This window comes from Triturus cristatus, chromosome 7 (genome assembly GCF_964204655.1).
Source record: "Triturus cristatus chromosome 7, aTriCri1.1, whole genome shotgun sequence".
Classification (NCBI taxonomy): domain Eukaryota; kingdom Metazoa; phylum Chordata; class Amphibia; order Caudata; family Salamandridae; genus Triturus; species Triturus cristatus.
Window position 1 is genome coordinate 1,491,651,592 of NC_140590.1, and position 20,788 is coordinate 1,491,672,379.

The 20,788-nt window shown below is 43.2% G+C and overlaps 1 protein-coding gene across 1 annotated transcript in view; it reads left to right on the forward strand.

The window, feature by feature from the left end:
* Positions 1-20,788, forward strand: part of PFDN4 (prefoldin subunit 4) — a 78,810-nt gene that overhangs the window by 12,845 nt on the left and 45,177 nt on the right. Inside the window, exon 2 of the mRNA XM_085619262.1 lies at positions 8,594-8,701. Coding sequence (XP_085475388.1) covers positions 8,594-8,701 — 108 coding nt within the window. The remainder of the gene's footprint in view (positions 1-8,593; positions 8,702-20,788) is intronic.

Sequence of the window (20,788 nt, forward strand, 5' to 3'; positions counted from 1 at the left end):
CTGCTCGCATACCCCTCGCGGTAGGCCTCGGTCGAGAATTTACCTTCGGACTTAAAAACATTTCTGTAGCTTATTTTGTCGAGGTCCCTCGGTGCTCTTCACCAGTCCAGACTCGGAGATGGTTTACCTGGTAGCTTTCCAGGGAGATTCCGGTCAAACTCTGGAAGTCGGACCTCCTGAGCTTTTCAGCGGGTTAAACACCAGCAGGCCAGGCCGGCTCGTGGTTGAAGATGGGCGGATTGACTCTTGCGGTTGAGTCGGTCCCCTTATGGAGCTTTTTTCCAAACTTCTCCAAACGTCTGGCACGTCTTCCTGAAGTTCCTCTTGAGGGTCCAAAGAGTCCAACACACAATCCAAGGGTCTGGAATCTCCAAGATGGTCCTTGAAAGGTTGGGACCACATTTCCCACAATGCACCTAAACACAACCTCTACAAATCCACTGGCCGAACTCCAGGCAGGGGATTCTTGGTGGTCATGGTCCAGGTTAGCTCTGTTAACCTGTAGCTTGCATGGAGGCCACTCTTCTTGGGTCCTCTTGAAGCAAGGTACATCCAAAGGGCTGTAGTTGCAGATAATGCAGCAGAAGCAGTCAGTCAGATTGCAGGGTCTGATGTTGCAAATCATGTTTCCAGCTTGGCAAGCCTTCTTCTTCTCTTAGTTTCAAGCAGCAGATCTGAGTGGTTCTGCACCTCCCTCATATTTATTCAGTGTTCTTTGGGGTCAAACAGGAATGCACTCCTGTCCAGTGAGGTGCAGGGCAACACCCCAGAGCATGACCACTTCTCCAGAGTGTGGCACATAATCTTCTCTCAGAAAGCACAATTCCTCCAAAAGTTAGTATGGCTGAAATCACACCAGAGGAGCAAGAACTAGTTAAATCAACCTCCAGTATGGACCATTACATTAGATCACCTCCCCCCTACCATCTACAAATTCCTGCCTTAAGCCTGCCATCTGGCTGGGTAAAAAGGGCTGGCGGTTTGATGGGCCTGGCATTCCCTGCCTGTCCTATCTCCCTTTGAAGTTCCATGCCTTACGACCCCTCCCCTCGTCTTTGGCATTCCTCTGTAGCAGAGCTCTCTCTACCAGGTAGCCTCTCCCTGAGTGAGCCACTTATCACTTCATCAAAGCAGCTTGGCTAATCCTGTTAACTCTGATCAGTCAGAGAAGAGGGCAGGAAGGCTTAATCTTGGTTTACAGACAAGACCGTCTTATAACTTCTTTTCTATGTACTTTAAGATCCCGTCAACAATAGCATATTGTTGAATTTATCAATACCAATTTCCTAAGTCCTTGAATGATATTTGTTATTTCCTAGCGATAGTTACGCATTAATAAACTATTGCCATGCTATCCTATGTGGCAGGGGATCTACAATGGGGAAAATGAAATGTGCAATTTCTCCAGCACTGGGGCATATGAAAACCTTTATAAGGGCCCTGCTTATAGCTACATTACCCTCCACCCCTCGTACACCTTGGGGAGATATTAGGGGTCATAAATATGCAACAATGGTGTAGATCCTCACACCAGAGTGCTCATAGCACCAAAGTCGATTATGGGAGGCAATTTACTGCAATGGGGGAAGTGAAATGGGCGAACTTTTTATCCCCAAGGCATATAAAACCTTCTTTATAAAGGTCTTCCTTATAATTACAAGACCCCCCCCTACACCTGGGACGCCTAGGGGAGACCCTGGGGGTACCTAATAAGCTAAGATAATGTACCTTAGCACTTTTCTAAGTGTCCCTGCCATCAGAGCGAGTCAAATTTATATTTAAAAGCTGTGCTGCATCGCAGGGCTGCTTTTATAATGCTCTCCGGCTCTCAGCAGTGCACACATGCAAGTCTAGAAAGGGCTGCTGGCCTCTAAACGACCATGCCCTATTATATACTAGGGACTTGAAGGTAGTTTTAATCCCCCTGCCCTATTACGTACTAGGGACTTCTAGGGTAGGTCATGCCACTCATAGGTGCACCCTAACACAGAGTGTACCCTGTATGTGTGTGTTTTCAACATAGCACTGGCCCTGGACCTGGTTAGAAAGAGCGCAGGGGAAGTCAGTCATTTACCACCAGTACCAGTCAGCAACAAGCATTTGTGATGCAATAGGTTTCGTATTTACGAGAGCTTGAGCTATTTGCATTGTAAATGACAATGCCTTTTATTTATGTGTTGTTTTTAAAACAGATCATTAAAAGGCATTGTCATTTTCAATGCCAATAGCGTAAACTCTCACAAATGCGAGACCTGTTGCATTGCAAATTCATACAGCGCCCGTGCCGACAGCGTGTCCTGCCTGCAACAGCAGACAGGAAAAAGCTATTTGAGAAGATAGTGCTCGGAGGCTGTAGTTAAAGCCTACAGAGTAACAACACGCATAAAAGGGGGTGTCGCCATGGGAGGTTACAAAATGAGACAAGTTGGTACTAAGTAGGGACTACTAGGCCTATTGATCAATGAACAGCCACAGTATACAGTGGACAATGACTCGAGCCAATGAAAAATATGGGCGGAGCTTCAAGTCCCTACCTGAATACAGCATGCTTCGCAGAGCAGCACATGTGCTGCCCAGGCTCGACCTAAATAATGGGGGTGCACAGGGCACACTGGATGACTTTGCAACAAACAGCACTTTTGTTAATCTTTTTATCTGGATGAAAAGCTGAGTGTGCTAGGTAGAATTCATCCTGTGGCCTGCAGGTTATTTACAGATCTCAGCAACACAAGCTCAGCTCCACTGAGTTATCCTTCTGTCTGATCCATGTTCCATATTCTGTATTCACATGAACATCAGCTGCAAAATGGCACTGTAGCCTTATCGGATATATATATTGGCTTGTCAAATGGTTTACTTCGATATTCCTCGTTTTCCGCTTGTTTCCATTTTGAGCATCAGCTTTAAAAATACTTAATATGTATGTAAACAAGCTGGCTTGATATAAAGATGGGATAAGTCTGATGCATACAGAGGCTAATAGGCAGCTGATGTCCACCTGTTGTCTACATGCTGTGCTGCTGGGCTTCCAGCTTTGCTGCTGCATCATGGTGCCAGCATAGGAGACTGGTGAAGCAATTGAGACATATTGGTAGTGGGGTGTGCGAAAAATGGGTAATATGCTTTTGCATAACTATGTGAAATTTGTGATAAATGGCATGTAATGGCGCCAAAAATATGTGGCGCTACATTTTAGATCAAAGTGCATTCAATGTGAGGACACATTCCACGTTAAAAAATAGTGCAAAAAACACAAGTACCACACACAGCATCCACCCATTTTTTGGTTGATGTTTGCCTGCGCTAACTTTTTACAGTGAACACACGTAATTACATGATGTGTTGTAATAGCCTTATTTTTGCTAATTTCGGATAACAAGCGTAACATAAAATTATGCAGAAATCTCACCAAGGCCAATTAATAGGCACGTCACTTGTTATTTCTGTTATGAAATAGTTTTGTGATAGTGTTCAGGATTCTGCATAGACGGCAGTCTTTGATAACTGATTATTCAATCTGGGAATTTGACAGAGCCCACCCTACAAAAATGTGATTGATTAGTAATTGCATGTAATATGAAGAGCTTTCACAAGCAGGCATGATGTTTTTACCCAGGTGCTTTTATAACTGATTACAGTGCGATTTGGGTATCAAAAATGAAGTTAGAAATATTTCCATTGAGATGCTTAAAAATGAACTGCAGAGTTTCCGAGGTATTGGGATAAAATTGTCTATCATCTGTATCTGGAAAAGTCCGTAAAGAGGCCCTAATTGTTAGTGCAAATCCAGAGTCTATAGTCCGTCTCAATCACAAAAGTCCTTGTTACTTTCTATGCATATTAAAAAAAAAAAAAAAACGACTCCTTTGGATCTTTACACCCGGCCAGGGCTCAATAAATCATAAAAATGTTACTAGATCTGTAGGTCTAGAAACTGGATTCGACCTAACTGTAATGTATTTGACCCATAAACTGGTTTCATCATGTCATCCTAGACAAATATTTTATTTTCCAAGCCACCTTTGTCTTTACTATCACATCTGAGAGCACCTTCCAGTATGTGAGTTCAGCATTCCTTCTGTGCAAAAAAAAAAACGATTTGGTTTAATTTAATAGACTTACATTTGCCTCATGCATAATAAGCATCTAGCTCACACATGGGGTACATTTGACCCCTGACCTCCCTTTTAGTCAACTTCTAGCATTGCCATCAGGGTAGGGACAGGAATGTTTCTCAGTTCATGTTTAAAACTCACTTTTGATAAATATATTACTAAATAATGAGGTGGTAGTTTACTGTCATTTACACAGACAACACATTTTCCATTAAAATGGCCATAAACGTTCCCACTAACATGCAGATTTACTTATAAAACGACATAGTGTATAAACCATAATCTGTGGAAATTGGGTTTCTGCAAACATATTTATAAATTGCACATCACCAAGTAAAGTGTTATGATTTGTTTTCATCCTATTAAAATATGTATTCATTACACAAAATTACAAAACAAGGTCTTTCATAACTTTTGAAATGTATTTCGAAATGTGTGTACAGTTCACTTTTTTGCTATTTAAATGTGCTAGAATAATCCTACAGCATTTAATTTCATACTTTTTGTACAGCACTTTTGTCAGACAGTTCACTTTACAAAATCCTCTAACTTTGCAGTCAGGAAAAGTAAAGTAATTGGGGATGTAGACTGACTTTTGATCCAGCGGTAATTTCACGGTAATTTCTCAATGCAAAACATCATTTACCTCTAGTTTACCGCTTTAAAGGTGATGGACCTTTGCCACCCGGTATCACCTTCAGGAGACTTTACATAAACATGAAAAATCAAAATGCAATTAATATTTAAGCCAATAAATAGAGTTGTGAGTATTCTTTAAAGGGTTTTATTTTCTAGTTCAAAGTTAAGGTTCTCTGACCCTTTATTCATTAGTCAAATATCAATAAGGTTACAGAATTCAAAATAGAAAAAATAGAATTAATACAGAACATATTACAGATTGAATACAAGGCATTCCATAAAGGAAGGTAATGAGACATCAAATGTCAGTCAGAATACTTTAATGAGTTCAGGAAAATATAATTCAAGAGTGAGTTTTGCACAGCTAATCAATAATTAATAATTGGCAAAAATCTCCCATAAAGAGAAATAAATGCATAAGACAAATACATCTTTTCAAAACTAGTTGGTTAGTCAAAGCATAAACTTAAAGTTTTAGCATCTAAATCTAAACCTGTTCCATCAGCTGCTCTCTCTACCCTGGTCTGTCCATCTGTCTCTCTGTGTCTCACACAGAGAGGCTGCCCTCCCTTCACAAGACCACAGAGGAATGTGATCTGCCTTGCCAAAAATATGACGTGCACGGCTAGCCAATGCCTCTCTGCCCCCTCCTCTCTCTGTCTCTCCTCGGACGCAATCTCCTCCCAGGCTGCACCCGCAACGTTCGCGTACCTAACCCACATGATGTCTGGTCTGATCTGCTTCTTCTCCACTCCTCTCTCCTCCTTTCTCTTCTAGTCTGACACGCTCCCTAAGGCTCATTATTTTTACTCTAATTATTGGCTGACTATACTAATAATATTGCAGTTTCAGTAGAAACTTGCACTTTGATTTGTTAGCATAGGTGACATGATGGTCTCATCATCCTGTTCTCATTGCAAATCCAACCCATGCCGGTTTTAACATAGGAAGCGTTAAGGCTTAATACAGTCATATGTTTCACCATCAATAATTATACAATATTGCAACATTTAAGCAGAAAATTGTATCAGTCCATTTCCTTCTCGCTTTCACATCGCACGCAGGGATGACACTCTTCCACAAACACTGGTACATTGGCACGATGGTAGGAGTGTACAGTTCATTGTGGCCTTGACCCATGTGTCTTCACTTGAGGCACTTGGCAGTTCATGCTACTGGCACAATCTTCTGCGCATGTGTCTCTCATTCAGCATACTGCTAACAATTCTCAGCCATGCTGGATTCTTAGGCATCCATTTTATTTTGGGCCAAAAAAAACAAAACCAACACAAAAGAATATTAATTTATGAAAAAAACCTATTATGTTTACCTCCCGCATACTAGTACCCTGTATTAGTTATTACCTAGCAAAAGCTATTAGTTTAAAGCAGCTTTTCTATCATTTGTGCACCACATGCAAAATGTGCAATGTACAACATAGCATAAACATTCTCTAGTGCAAATTTTCAAAGCGCAAACAATTAATACATACTCATAGCAATATGCTCTAATGTTTTAGATAGCTTTTCATGCAAAATGCTTTTGCCCCACATGTAGTGTTGGTGCATGGTTGATTAATTAATACACATTATAAGAAGATGTGTTATGAACTGAATATGCATTGTCTAAATATGCAACAAAGCCAAGTCTCTTGAGATGGGAACAGGGAGTGTAGATCTTATCTTCAAAGCCAAAGAGGAAACTGAAATCACGAGTTTTCTACACTGCAAAAACACATGTTAGTTCAGCACAATTATGTGCTACTTTAAAAGTTTAAAAAAAAACATTCTCTAAATTAAATGTACATTCTATAGTGAGGTTAAATCTGAACTAAACACTTTAAACGTCCATGATTAATTAATTAAGCATGGTTTTCAATAAAAGCATTTCAGACTGAGAGCATTTTGACCAGGCCTCATTTCATGTCCTTCACTGTGCATGCACCAAAAGTGCCATTTTAAAAGGCATTTGACTAGGCCTCATTTCATGTTTCATATGTTTTCACTTGCACCAAAATCTGCGTGCCATTTTAAATGCAGTCTGTCTGAAACACAAAACAGAGCGATGCTTAATCTTGATGAAATCTAGCTCTATCACTTTTGACCTCTTTCCCTGAACATAGAATAAATGTGACAGGATAAAATCAAGATTTAAGGGCATCTCTAATGTTCCTTCACTTTGTGAGTGAATAGAACACCAGGTGTTTGTCAGCTTGCCAGAAGGGGTGAGTGGGCACTAAATATAGCTTGCCCTGATCAAATTTGACTCACCATAATGAGTGGGTGAGTAGATGTGTCGAGCCTTGCCGGTCCTGATGAAAGCCAAATTACTCAATTTGGGCATATTGGGGACGAAACATGTAGACCTGACCCTTGATACAGAGTACACATTTTGCTCTAATAGCATCAACGTTCTGTTTGTAACTTTGTCTGGAGGCCCAATAATAGAAAAACAGGACTTGTGAAGTAGGGCACCCCTAGGCAATTTTTAATCTAGGATACCCCTTTTGAAATAGGTACCACACGAAGTGCTCCCTTGGAATGAGCAGTTTGATCCAGCCCAGTTACACTTCTGTATTTGACTTAAGGGCTTCACTGTGAACATTGTCACTGAAATAAAAACCACATTGGTTGAGAATTAAAAAAACAATGGAGTTACCTTAGTGGGTTTCATGAAGGTAAATGTCCCCATTAATGTCCACTTCTTTTTGATACAAGTAAGATAGCCTATAGTTATTCACATAATACATAGGTTAGTATTGCATCATTTTTGTTTTTTAATCATTGTGGGCTTGAGAACTTCAGTGCATTAATATGGATTTCTACTTAGAGTATTATGAAAAGTCACACTGAACTGACTTAATTGGGATGGCCGTGAACTCCAGCAGTTCTACCTTGAAGAATAAGTTAATTAGAGGACTGTGAAGCTCATAGGTGTTGTTTTGTTAAGGACGAAGAGAGGTGAACAATTAGTATTTCTGTGAAACTGCCTTGCCGAATTGTGGATGTAGAATGACTTTTGATCTCGGTCTCTGAACATAGAATAAACGTCTTTAAGTACCTTTTGCTTGCAGTGGAAAAGTAAGTATGAACTACGTGCCTTTGAAAAAGAACTTGTTTCCACCTAAATGGGGAAGATCGTGTTACCATCGATTGTTCACCCCTGCTTACTATCATTCCACTGCCAAAATCCCTGCTAGTCTGCCCTAAATCCCTCCTAATCTCTAATACAAACGACCAAGTCTCTTCTGTCCTGCTCCAGACCCTCCTTCCTCTCTACCCCGCCAATGGTAGTCTGTTCTCTGCTGCTCTATCTTCAGCTGGTGCTAACTTTGTGCCCCCTGCTTAGCACACTGGCAGATCCCCCTGATTCACAATCTTCGTTACTTCTACTACTTCATATCTCTGTTGGGCCCATTGGGCTACATTCTCAGCCATCACACTGACAACTTTTGACCTCAAACACATTTTATTAAATGTACCCTCAGTGGTAATAAAGGGCTAAAATTGTGTTCAGTGAAAGCGTTCCAAAGTGTTTGTGTGTTACCAGCACTTTGGTCTTCATTGAGATTCTATAAACCTAGCCAGTCTCTTTTGATATTGCCTCACTTAGAAAGATGTATTTGTTGCATTTACAAAATCATTTTAATAGTGTCGCAGTCTAACAGTCAAGTTGTTCCAGTCAGAAGATGATTATATACATGAGATGAGGCAGCTTAACCTTTTGGACACAATTCATTTGATGTGTTGTATATTAAATATGTTATTGTAGCTTTATTTTAGAGTGGTTATTGCTAGCAAATGTCTCATGTTGGACATTTCCTCTTACCCTACCTGCAGGTTGCTGAAGATGTGAATGTAACATTTGAAGATCAACAGAAGATAAACAAATTTGCAAGGAATACAAGCAGACTGACCGAGTTAAAGGAAGAAATAGATGTCAGAAAGGTAGAGCATTAATTATGCACTTTGTGTGTTTTTAAAAAAGTTTTTATTTTGTTACTTTGTTTGGAGTATGAAGATTGATGCTTACAATGCTCAATCTGTGACTATACTAAAGAATTGCAAGTGGGCTTCGAAAGAGCCACAAGGTTTCTGTTGTTGCATGGCTCTTCATTTGTGTTTTTGTATCTTGATTTCAAAATAAACGACACATACCCAATTAGTAACCACACATGTCAGACAATGCCTTTTTGCTCTGTATTTTTGGGCTTACTTTTTCATCTGAATGATCTATTCAGTGCATTTATCGTGTAATATTGAAGTTACTTTGCATAGAGATTTTGCCAATAGATAGCTTAGTATCTTTTCTAGACGTTTAAGGTACGTGAACAATTGTTTGTCAAGTAACCAGCTTGGAACAGATATTGCATATATTCTCAGTAATTGGCAGTTTGAAAGCTTTATTCATGAATTGACCTGGGATGAAAAGTGGTGTAGAAGTCCTTCATATATCCCTAGGCCTCTTCCCTAACACCAGTTTCTCCCAACCACCACTACTCTCACATACCACAGTACTCAAGGGCTCATCTTCCTTACCTTAGCACAGAAACGTTCTGTACATTTCCCTTCCTGACATAAAGGAAGGTATTGAGATATTGCGAAGATTGGGGGCTCAAAGCACAGCTGCAGTGCGTTAAATGCACACAGAATGTACGCTTTTACAGCTGATTGCCAGGGCTATGCAAGGTAGCACACAAGTACTGGCAGAATGGATGATGAGGATCTGTAGATTGCGGTGGGGCGTGACTCGAGGATTGCAGAATTATCCACGATTTGAAGATCCCGGTTCACAAAATGTTAAATTTCATGGGCTACCTTTAGGTGCCATAATTAAATGCCAACTCCCTAATATTGCCGTGGCTGCTAAATATACAGGTGTAAGGGACATGGTGGTCTTGTCAGCTAAAGGTATTTATTTCAAGATGTGTGCATACCAACTGACTGTAGTAACCACAACTGCCATCCCTCTTGTAAGTGTGCTAGGAGCATCTGTGGTTGCTTGAATTCAATGCAAGTTATAGGTGAGGCTGAATGGGAGAAAGATGACCCTGCTATCACATTTTGCTCACTGTTGTGATCTGTGCCTGGATACACCAGCTAGTTGATTGGGACAGGGTAATCTCCAGACGATCTATTCCATTATCCTTCTTCTCATGCTTTGAGGACCCCTATCCTGACCCAATCACAGATACAGTTACTGGAGAGCACAAGGTATTACAACGTACCTGGCGTTACTTTTCTGTGATTACAAAAGTACTTGCGGCTTTGGCCTTCAAAACATTTTTGAAGGCTGCAAACCAATCCACCAGTAGTGACTGAGTTTAATGGGCTATGAAGAACCTTTCTCTAAGCGATCTATTGCAAGGTCCATAGACATGTAAGCCATCCAAAGATAGTCATTGTATCTGGGACCCTCCAAGCTTATATGTGGTAATACTGACAACTGGTTAAGATATCTTGAGTTTTATTTCGAGACCTCCCACTAGTCCATTTTTCTTGCTGAGTCAAGCCAATAGGGTTGTGGTTAGCTAAATGTTACACCTGTTGCACACGTTTGACTGCTTCCCCTCATTGACCCTAGACTATAGCACAGAAACGCATAGTTTAAGACTCCTCTTACACAGAGGCAGGTGAAAAGAAACTGATGATGTTCAGGTACGTCATCGACAGTGCTGCCATGAACACTGACCAATCCAGGCAATAGAAGGCATAGTCGAAGTCTTTGAACTTTACAGCAGAGCCCCTGTAAAAAAAGAAATAACAATAATAATTCTTGATCCTTCATTCATGGTCAAGAACCTGTTAAATCATCCCACTGACTAAAAATTCCACCAATTCAGCACTGACTCTTTCTTGTCCTACTCGCTGCATACGATCCATTTGGTATTGCCCAGCTGTAGTTCTATTTCCAATTGTCAAAAGCTTTTCAGTGTTTTAAGCTATAATCACCTTTCACCATTAACTTTTGGCATTGTTTGTCTCAGCTTCCTTATTTAGATCTGCATGCCATGTCTCAGAACTTAAATGAAACTAACCGGTCCACGTGATTTTCCAGGCGCTTGGTTATTTTTCTTGGCTTCATCTCAAGAGGTTGAGGAAATCTTGGTTGTTAGTGGCTTTCACTCCACATCCACCTTTAAACCCACATCACCACCAATTTGTGGCTTCTATGATGGTGCTTCTTGCCTGTATCCCACAGCTTTTCTACCTGCATCCGTCCACACCACTTTTGCCCATTTGGTGTTTGAGTGTCTTCTTCAAGAGATTGTGAGGGTCATCTTTTTAAGAGCTACAGAGAAATCCTTGCAACGTTCTTTGGGATATGGCTATTAATCCTATTGTGCATAATGAAAAAAGATGGTGTACTCTGCGCCATTCCAATTATTTGCGTGATCTCTGCCAGTTCCTCCAAGGAACCTAGCGTTTTTCATTGTATCGCTGGTTCATTGTATCGCTGGTTCTCTGAAGTCTCTTCAGATTAGGCTTTTCAGTAAGCTATATCCAAAATTCTCCAGGCCCATCAATGAGAATACAGTTTGTTGGGAAAATGTCAGACTCCAGACTATTGAAGCCTTCCCTTTCCTCGGGAGAGTAACTGCCTCCAAATGGAGCATTATTCTCCACTAGCAGGCCCATGTTCTAATAATGTGGTGGTACATAGGCTTCTGGAAATAGAGGTTACATTGGTGTGGTCACATAATCAGGTGCACATGCGATCTCTGCAACGTACCATACAGGTGCAATCTTAAATTGCCAATTGTTGTGTACGTGACTGAGGAGAGTGCTGAGTTAATCTTTAAATTAATAGGTGTGCGCCAACCTTGTACTGTCTCATATTCTACGACTGTGCTGGCCATCCCCTCACCCCTTTAACTTGTAGTTATACACCACAGATGATACGATACAGCAATTAACAGCTATAAGCAATAGTGATGTGTTGCAATCTGTGACAGCCTCAGCCACTATATTGGAAATCCTTTGTTGTATCCTGCCAGTCCCTCTTCTCTCCAAACGAACTTTCCGCTGCCCACATCTCTCTGATCTCCCCCTAAGCTATCTGCTCTCCCTCCCAGTCCCTTCACTCTCTTCATTCTGTCCGCTCTCCTTCGTAGCCTCTCCTCTAGCCTGCCTCAGCTGCCCTCTACCACTACAAAAAAGAACAATTTATGGACAGAATGCAGAACAATGTCATACATTCACCCCAGTACAGAGATCTGGGCCTAAATCTATCGTTTTTATGCTCGCCATTCCAGTTTGGGGACACTGGCTTGGCAGTTCGGGCTGGATGGTTCCCATGAGTCACAGGGTCAAGTCTGATTTGCATATAGCTGGGTCTGAACTGGGGTGGCGAAGTGAGCTAAAGAGCAATGATGGATTCAACCCAGATCTGTGACTGGGGGTGAGTGTCTGAAAAGTTTCAGCGCTCCATCCGTCATCTTTTTGTGTTTGCTTTGTTCACCCTAGGTTGGCAGGGTATGCCCAGACGTGGGTCCCTTGCTCACTTTGCCATTGGATTCAAGTTAGCCTGGCTGATGAGGGGTATTACCCCGAAACCGGTCCCAGGATGCTTGTTTGTTGTCCAGGGAAGACCTGGCTTGGCGGTTCGGGCTGTACTGTTCCCATGAGGCACAGGGCCAAGACTGATTTGCATATACCTTGGTCTGAACTGTGGCGGTGAAGTGAGCTAAAGAACGATGATGGTTTTAACCTAGATCTGTGACTGGGTTGAGTGTCTGAAAAGTTTCAGCGCTCCGTCCATCATCCCTTTGTGTTTGCTTTGTTCGCCCTAAGTTGGCAGGGTATGCCCAGACGTGGGTCCCTTGCTCACTTTGCCACTAGTTTCAAGCTAGCCTGTTGATGAGGGGTGTTACCCCAAAACCGGTCCCAGGTTGCTTGTTTCCTTTCCAGGGAAGACCTGGCTTGGCAGTTCGGGATGGACTGTTACCATGAGGCACAGGGCCAAGACTGATTTGCATATAGCTGGGTCTAAACTGGGGTAGCGAAGTGAGCTAAAGAACGATGATTGATTCAACACAGATCTGTGACTGGGGGTGAGTGTCTGAAAAGTTTCAGTGCTCCGTCCATCATCTTTGTGTTTGCTTTTTTCACCCTAAATTGGCATGGTATGCCCAGACGTGGGTCCCTTCCTCGTGTTGCATCTGGTTTCAAGCTAGCCTGGCTGATGATGGGTGTTACCCCGAAACCGGTCACAGGATGCTTGTTTCCGGTACAGGGAAGACCTGGCTTTACAGTTCGGGCTGGACTGTTCAAATGAGGCACAGGGTCGAGACTGATATGCATATAGCTGTGTCTGAACTGGGGTAGCTAAGTGAGCTAAAGAACGATGATTAATTCAACATAGATCTGTGACTGGAGGGGAGTGTCTGAAAAGTTTCAGCGCTCCGTCCATCATCTTTGTGTTTTCTTTGTTCGCCCTAAGTTGGCAGGGTATGCCCAAACGTGGGTCCCTTGCTCACTTTGTCACTGTATTCAAGCTAGCCTGGCTGATGAGAGGTGTTACCCCGAAACCGGTTCCAGGATACTTGTTTCCAGTCCAGGGAAGACCTGGCTTGGCAGTTCGGGCTGGTCTGTTCCCATGAGGCACAGGGCCAAGACTGATTTGCATATAGCTGGGTCTAAACTGGTTTGGCGAAGTGAGCTATAGAACGATGATGGATTCAACCCAGATCTGTGACTGGGGGTGAGTGTCTGAAAAGTTCCAGCGCCTGTCCATCATCTCTTTGTGTTTGCTTTGTCCTCTACCACTTCAGCTGGGCCACTTTTCTTCAAGACGCCACACTCTCCTATAATCTGCCTACTTTCCCCTACTCTCTCTGTTCTTTCCAAGTGTATCTGCCGTTGTCGTCAGTGGACTCACTGCTCCTCATATCTTTGGTGGTCTGCTCCAGACGTCTGCCCTCTCTCTCTCTCCCATTGGCTCACTTCTCCCCACTTCTTTATTCTCCCACCCAGGCTGTCCCCTCCCCAGTATCCCCTTTCACAACAGTCTCTGCTGTCCCCGCCAGTTACTCTGCAGTCTACTAGTCTGTCTTCTCCTCCTCCTGGTCTCATCACTCCTTCCCAGATTGTCCATTTTCACCCCGTCTCTCCGTTCTACATACCAGCCTCAGCTTTTCTTCCTCCTGATCTCCTCACCCTCCCTGCCTATCCGGTCTCTCCCCAATCACTACTTTCTCTCCATTATCTATGGTCTCTGTTCCTGAATCAGCTGGTCCGGCCTCACCATTGCCAAGGCAGCTTGGTGTTCTCATCACCCCGCCTCTTCTCTCCCTCACTCCCCTTCACCCTTCCCTCTGTATCCCCTATCCATCACCCTCTCTCCCATTAACTCACCCTCACACTTACCCACCAGATTTGTGTTCCATCATCTTTCTGACACTCTCTTCACAGTCTCTATGACCACGCCTCTGCCAATCTCGGTCTCCCAGTTCTGCAGCCAGGGAGCTTTGAATCCCTGAGGACGTGGTCTGCTGATGTAACATACTGGTCACGGAACACGTGGTTGCCAGCAATGCCTAATTTGAATTCCTCTAGCAAGAAGCCTGTGGATCCTGTTGAACAATATTTACCCTCTGCTATTTAGGTGGCTGCCAATTAAATAATAGATATAATTTACTAATAATCCAGCGTCCTGATGGATAGCCACTTCCTTAATCTAAATACATTAGTAAAGACAGAAATATATCATACATAGCAGCTTTAGTTTGCAAGATAAGCATTGTAATGTAGTTTAGGTGAAATATTGCTAAATAGCTGTAAAACAAATCTCACTTTTGCAGAAAGAAGTAGGTTCTCCCATTACATTGGCATATGGTATAGCGTAATACATTTCAAAATTAATGGTTCCAAAGCATTAGTGGAAAATTTATTAATATAAAGTTTCTCTAACATGGGCTTCATCTTGTAATGGAGAGACATCGTGCATTTGTTCGTTTCAATTACATTAAAAAGTTAACCAATAGATGTATGTGGAGTGGTTATGCTGGGTTGGCAGTTTAGTATGGTAAACGTAATCATTAAGTCCTAGTGCGTAGGCCTCAGGCCCTAAATGAAATCATTTGTCTTAATATTATTTTCGGACTTTACAAATGACAGTCAATTAACTGTTTTGTCATCTAGCCTGTGTACAGGCAGAAAATGCAAATAAAGCTATGCAGTTTCTCACTAGGTATTGTATGCGATCCAATTAGCAATGTTGATGTATGCGCCATCTACTGTTTAAAGTGAAGTTAATTATGTTATGCACAGCACTGTTTACAACCAAAAGTTACCACAGAGTGCTGAGGAGAGATGGAAAAGAGAGATTGATAGAGGTGAAAAGAGTAGACCAGCTCCAGAGAACGAGAGAGCAACCTTGTGGATGAAATGTTCCTCCCCATAATGCTAGATTCCCTCGAAGTTGAGTTATAATTAATTTTCAGACATCTTTTTCTATCCTGCAAAACTGATAGATGAAATCGTGGAAATAGGAGGCAGCCACAAAAATTGCTACGCTTTTCATACATTTGAGATAACACTGTTTCAAAGAGAGGTTTGCTGTACAAGTAGAACAGTTGTTCTGTGTATGGACATGTTATTGTTTTTTAACTTTGTTTCATGCCAGTAAAACCCAAATATTCTGTGCACTATTGTTTTCTTTTAGTAGGATTGCCAAATGTTAGAAATGGGGTTTCTGGTTGACTAGGGTACGCACCTGAGCCAGGCAGAATCCACCCCTCTAGTCAGCGTAAGGGAGTTACACACACATGATAACCCTTGCTCACCCCCTTGGCAGCTTGGCAGAGCAGTCAAACGTTTCCCAGAGGCAATGTGTAAAGCGTTTGCACAACACACACTAGTGACACACTAGGCACACCACAAAAAGAGACTCCATACAAGATAATATAAGAATATCCTTTGTATTAAACACCAAAACACATAGACCACAATCCCATAAATGAACAGTGGCTTTGCACATAAATCACTTTGTAATTAAATGAGTGTTTTCATTTAGGCAAACATCACATCACTTTCTGTGTACTGGAGCCAATACACGCACTTTTCGAAGAAGTCACTTTGTAAATACATGCACATTGTTAATTCGGTCAACAAAACTTCAATTCAAGTGAAGCACCTAGAAATCTTTGTAAATAGATGCATTTGGGGCCCTGCAACCCCGATGGCCATGTGAGCAAATCACCGGCTGGTCGCAACTGGCTCGACCCTAACAATGCGGCATGGATGGAGGCCGGAGCAACTCGGGTTTGCCACAGTGTCCTATTACTACTGGGTTCAATCAATCAATCAGTCAGGGAGTTTTAAGCACACTACTCACCCGTGAGGGTCTCAAGGCGTGGGGGGTGGAGGCGTAGCCCGTTCAGTCGAAGAGCCTGGTCTTGAGGGCCTTCCTGAAGGTGTTCAGGAAGGGGGCGCATCTGATGTCGATAGGAGAAGCCTCTTGCCCCTGTTCTGGCTCTGTGGATGCACGGGATTTAGGCGAGGGCAAAATTGGTGGATGGGTACGTGGAAGGAGATTCTCTCGTTGAACTATTGGGGTCCTGTGTTGTGAAGGTTGTGACTTGATGGTGCAGTCTCTCTCTCTGCTCCCACTGGTGGCTGCTCACTCTCCAGCCGTACCGCGATGAGGGCTTGAAGACGCCAGAGGGAGAGGGGAAAGGCACTCACTCGGTCCCCTGGCAGGTAACAGTATATTCCTCGAGTCTGTACTCCTGCTGCACGAAGTGGGAGCCGTCTGCAGGTTGCTAGTCAGCGCCTAGTGCCCTGCGGCATTTGTGGAGCGGCAGCACGAGGATCTATGGTTTTCCTACCCAGCGGGAATATATCGGCCCCTAACTTGGGGCCCCAGGTGGTGTACGGGACTGTGCACCATGAAGACTGCTCCTTCCTGACTGCACGCAATGAAGAGCCCAACGAGGTATCGGGCAGTAAAGCACACAGCGCTGTGGTAGAGCCAGGCATCCAGTGCGCTGGCAAAATAAAGCACACTTTATGTGAAGGTACGGTTGCAGAGCACAGCACACAGAGCTCTGCCAACATAAAGCGTGTAGAGTACAGCACACAGCAACTTTGATGTCTCTGAGTTTCCCAGAACAGGTGGCCGGAACAAAGTAGGCCCTTGGAGAGTTCTTCACATGCAGGATACTACAGCAGGGCAAAAATAGTCAGTCTTTTTCCTCCACCATAAACAGAAGCAGCAACTGCAGGCCAACCCACCCCTCACACACAAAAGGCAGCGCTCCTCACAGTCCTTCCGCTCTTCTTCTTGGCAGGGTCTCTTGTTTCCTGAAGTAATCTAAAGTCCTGCGGTTTTAGGTCTAGTACTTATACCCCAAATTGTCTCTGTTCTCTTTGTGGCAAGGATCTCTTAACCCTGTCCAAACCAACCCTGTTCTCCCTGGTGCAACATTTAAAGGCACAGCTATTTTGTTTTTAGTGAGAGAGAAGGGAGGTTGTTCTTTTGTGACTGTCCCCTATCATTTAGACCCGCCACAGGAGCCTACTTTTCTGTGATGCGTAGGTGGGGTTGGGAGTGTGGTCTATTTCGATTATTTACTCAGGCAAAGTAAAGCAGCTGTAGCTCTATCGCCACAGATGTGTGCTCAAGAAGAAGGCCGTATGTTTAACGTGGCTGCCACCTTGTGAACATAATCAGTGTAGGTTCCAGTACAGCGCAGCACAATTTGCCTGGAGTGTTTTCAGCTTTGGGCAGTGCTCATATCTCTGACTAGGGGTGGGCGGCAGGGGCAAACTCCGCCATGCGGCTGAATTGGAGTTTTTTGCCAACTCCACGCTGCGAGCGGAGAACAGAGTTGGCAAAACTCCTCAAACTCTGCTGGCGGAGCAGAGTTCACCGCCTACCCTTATTAAGCACTCTATCAGAGTGGCTCCCTCGTGTACTCCCCCTCCCACCCACCACCCATGTTCCTCCCCTGTCTATGTTGACTTGCCTCCATCCTCGGTCTCTTTGTCCTTGTTGCCCTGTTCCTACCCTCCTTCTCACTGTGTGGTGCCTTGTCCCCATTCTCCCTTCCGTTGTTTCTAGTTTTTGACACCGCTGGCTCTGTCTTAGCACATTTCTTCCCCCCATGCTCCATGTTGCCTCACATCCCGCCCTACCTTCTGCCAGAAATAGAAAAACAAAGTGATATGATCTGGCCAGCCCTCACCGCATTGTAGCCCTTTTTTTCCTTTAACCTTAAGTCATGCTGCACAGTAGCCATGCTGCTGCACATATGGCGGAAAAAAAACGATGTCAAAGAAAATGCCTCACATATGACTTTGCAATACGTGTTTCTTTTCTGTCGTACTTAATGGAAGTGCATGTGTTTTCTTTCTCTCTCTCCCTAATGTGCTGCTTACTACCACTGAAATCTCCACCTCCACTTTGTATTGCTCCTGCACCATCCCCAAAGCGCCTCCGTTTATTCCCCTACCCTACCCTTACCTGACTCATTGTTATTTATTTATTTGTTCATCAACCCCCACTGCACCTCCCAAGATCCTCCTTTGCTTCCCCTGCCTCTCATATATATTTTTGTTTGGTTTTTGCTTATGCTGCACCAGCATCAGGAAAGAACATTCGCAAACTGGCATGTCCTGTGCTTGTTCGAATTATCTTGAAAGCTTGAATTAAGGTGTAAATTCTTGCAAGTGCTGCAACTGTTCATTAAATACACAGCATCCAATATTTACTTAACAATTTGCATCAGTACATTTGTTCTCTACTGTTGTACTTATTAAGGTCTAAATGAATTGACATTTAATTATAATCATGCAATTGTGCAGGATTTTTCTTATACTTATTGGTTTGCCGCCTTTGCCATATAATTCATCATCTGCTGCATAATCTTCAAATTGTAACAAAAAAACCAGTTTCTAGCTCAAACGATTCAAGCGTTACTAAAAACGCAGTGACCCGAGTTGCGTAATAGAACCATCTTTCTAAAGGTTGACTGGTCACCTTTCTGTTGCTTATTGCTAGATTAGAGTTCTGAACTGGTATTATACCCTTCAGCGCGGCACGGATTACCGCGCTGTGCTGAAGGTTCTATTGCGCGGGTGGGGCCATGACGGAGCGGTTCCGTCATACGCACAGCGCAACCGATGAGCATGACGGAACCGCTCCGTCATGCACATCGAAAGGGTTAATGGGGTGCAACCTATGCCCAGACATTGTTGACAAGTGTAAAAGTAACAAAATGATGAAGTAATGCTCTCAGAAAATGTGATGCATTATGCCACATAATTAGCTTTTCTTGCAGCATAATTTAGCCCTCCCCTGCTGCATAATTCCTGAGGCTTTGATTATAATAAGTTAAAGTGGCATTGCTGCAACAAACTGCAATCCTGCCATTATATGCATGAACAGCTGTAAATCTTGCATTCAATATAAAGCAAATCGGTAAAATTATGCATCCAGACTCTAAATACTCAACATTTGCCACTTTATCTAACTTCTAAGACGAACACTAGATGATGCTGCATTGACTTTAAATGTGATGATTACTACTTATCTAAATTTGTTTGGATATGGAAACAGGGCTATCCTTGTATGTTTTGCAATATAAGTTCACATGTTTTTAAATCTGTAAATAAACTTGAGGTTTCAGTTTGTCTGTGTCTATCTGATAAAACTCCATGTAAAAGATTCCCTTAGATATAGTAACTTTAATTTCTTACTAATAGGATTAAAAGAGGGGATGCACACCTTCTAGTAAATTGCATATAAATCATCATTGTGCCTTTGAAACAAGGGAGGAGCCTGGACAACTGTAGGAAAGAGTTCGTTTTTGACATGGCCTCCCTCTGTTTTTCCCTGGTAAATGTTGCGCTTTTGACAGAAGCGTACTGGGTTCCTGCTATTCTGGTCCCCATTGCCAGATCTCTTTCCCTAAAACTGTACAATTGTTCCCCCGATTGGCAATACCTTTAGCACCCCTGAAAGTCCCTGGTAAATGGTACACCTGATACCAAGGGCATGGATGCTAAAGAGGGTCCCTAAGGGCTGCAGCATACATTGCGCCACCCTAGTGGACCCCTAACCACACTCATGCAAACTGCCATTAAAGGCATGGTGCAGGCAGAAGTGAAGCCATGATATTCCTCCAGTGTGTTATGCCTGCAGGCTCTGCTTGCTATATATGTAAGTCACCTCTACAGTAGGCCTTACAGCCCTAAGAAGGCAGGGTGCATTGTATTACATGTGAGGACATATCTGCATGAGCAGATATGCCCCTGTGAAGTCCAAGTAGATTCTTGGACTTTTCCAGTGAACATGAAAGCTATCTTGAGTGTATGTACTGGGCACTGGTGATTCAGAGATCCTCAACAACATGATGGCTTCACTGAAACCAAAGATTTTTGGTATCCAGCATCTCATATTAATAAACGCACAATGATTCCAGTGATGGATTTATTAATACATGCACCCAGAGGGAACCTTAGAGGTACCCCCTGAAAACCTACCAACCTCCAGTGTGCTGGCTGACTGGTGTGGGCCAGCATGCCACTACCAACAGGTTTTTAATCCCCTGCAGGTGAGAGCCCATGCTTTGTGATGGCAGAAACTGTGCCTGCTCGAGCAGGAGGTGTGTTCACCTTCTCCAAGAATGATGGCTAATAATCAGCATATCAAGACAGAAGGCTTCAAAGGCCTCTGCGGCCTTTGATATGCAGCCCAGACTTGGAAGAGGCCACCCCCTACAGCCAATTTAGCATCAGGACATGCAGGAAAATTATCTTGCCAGGAGGCGTGTTCAGTATCAAGCCAGTTCCACCCCTAGGGTGAGCTACTTGATTTGAACACGAAAAATATAATTCTGGCATCTAGGGTTTTGGGGATATTATGCTCACTGGTAGCCCATTGAATACCACCTGTCATTCCTCTTAACGCCCCTAATTTGAGTATTTAGGTGGCATTCCTGATGTCAGGAACTCAGATTCGACTGACCCAGAACGAGAGGACAAAGAAGAGCTGCGAGAACGGAAGACTTGCTGTGAACGTTTTGGCAC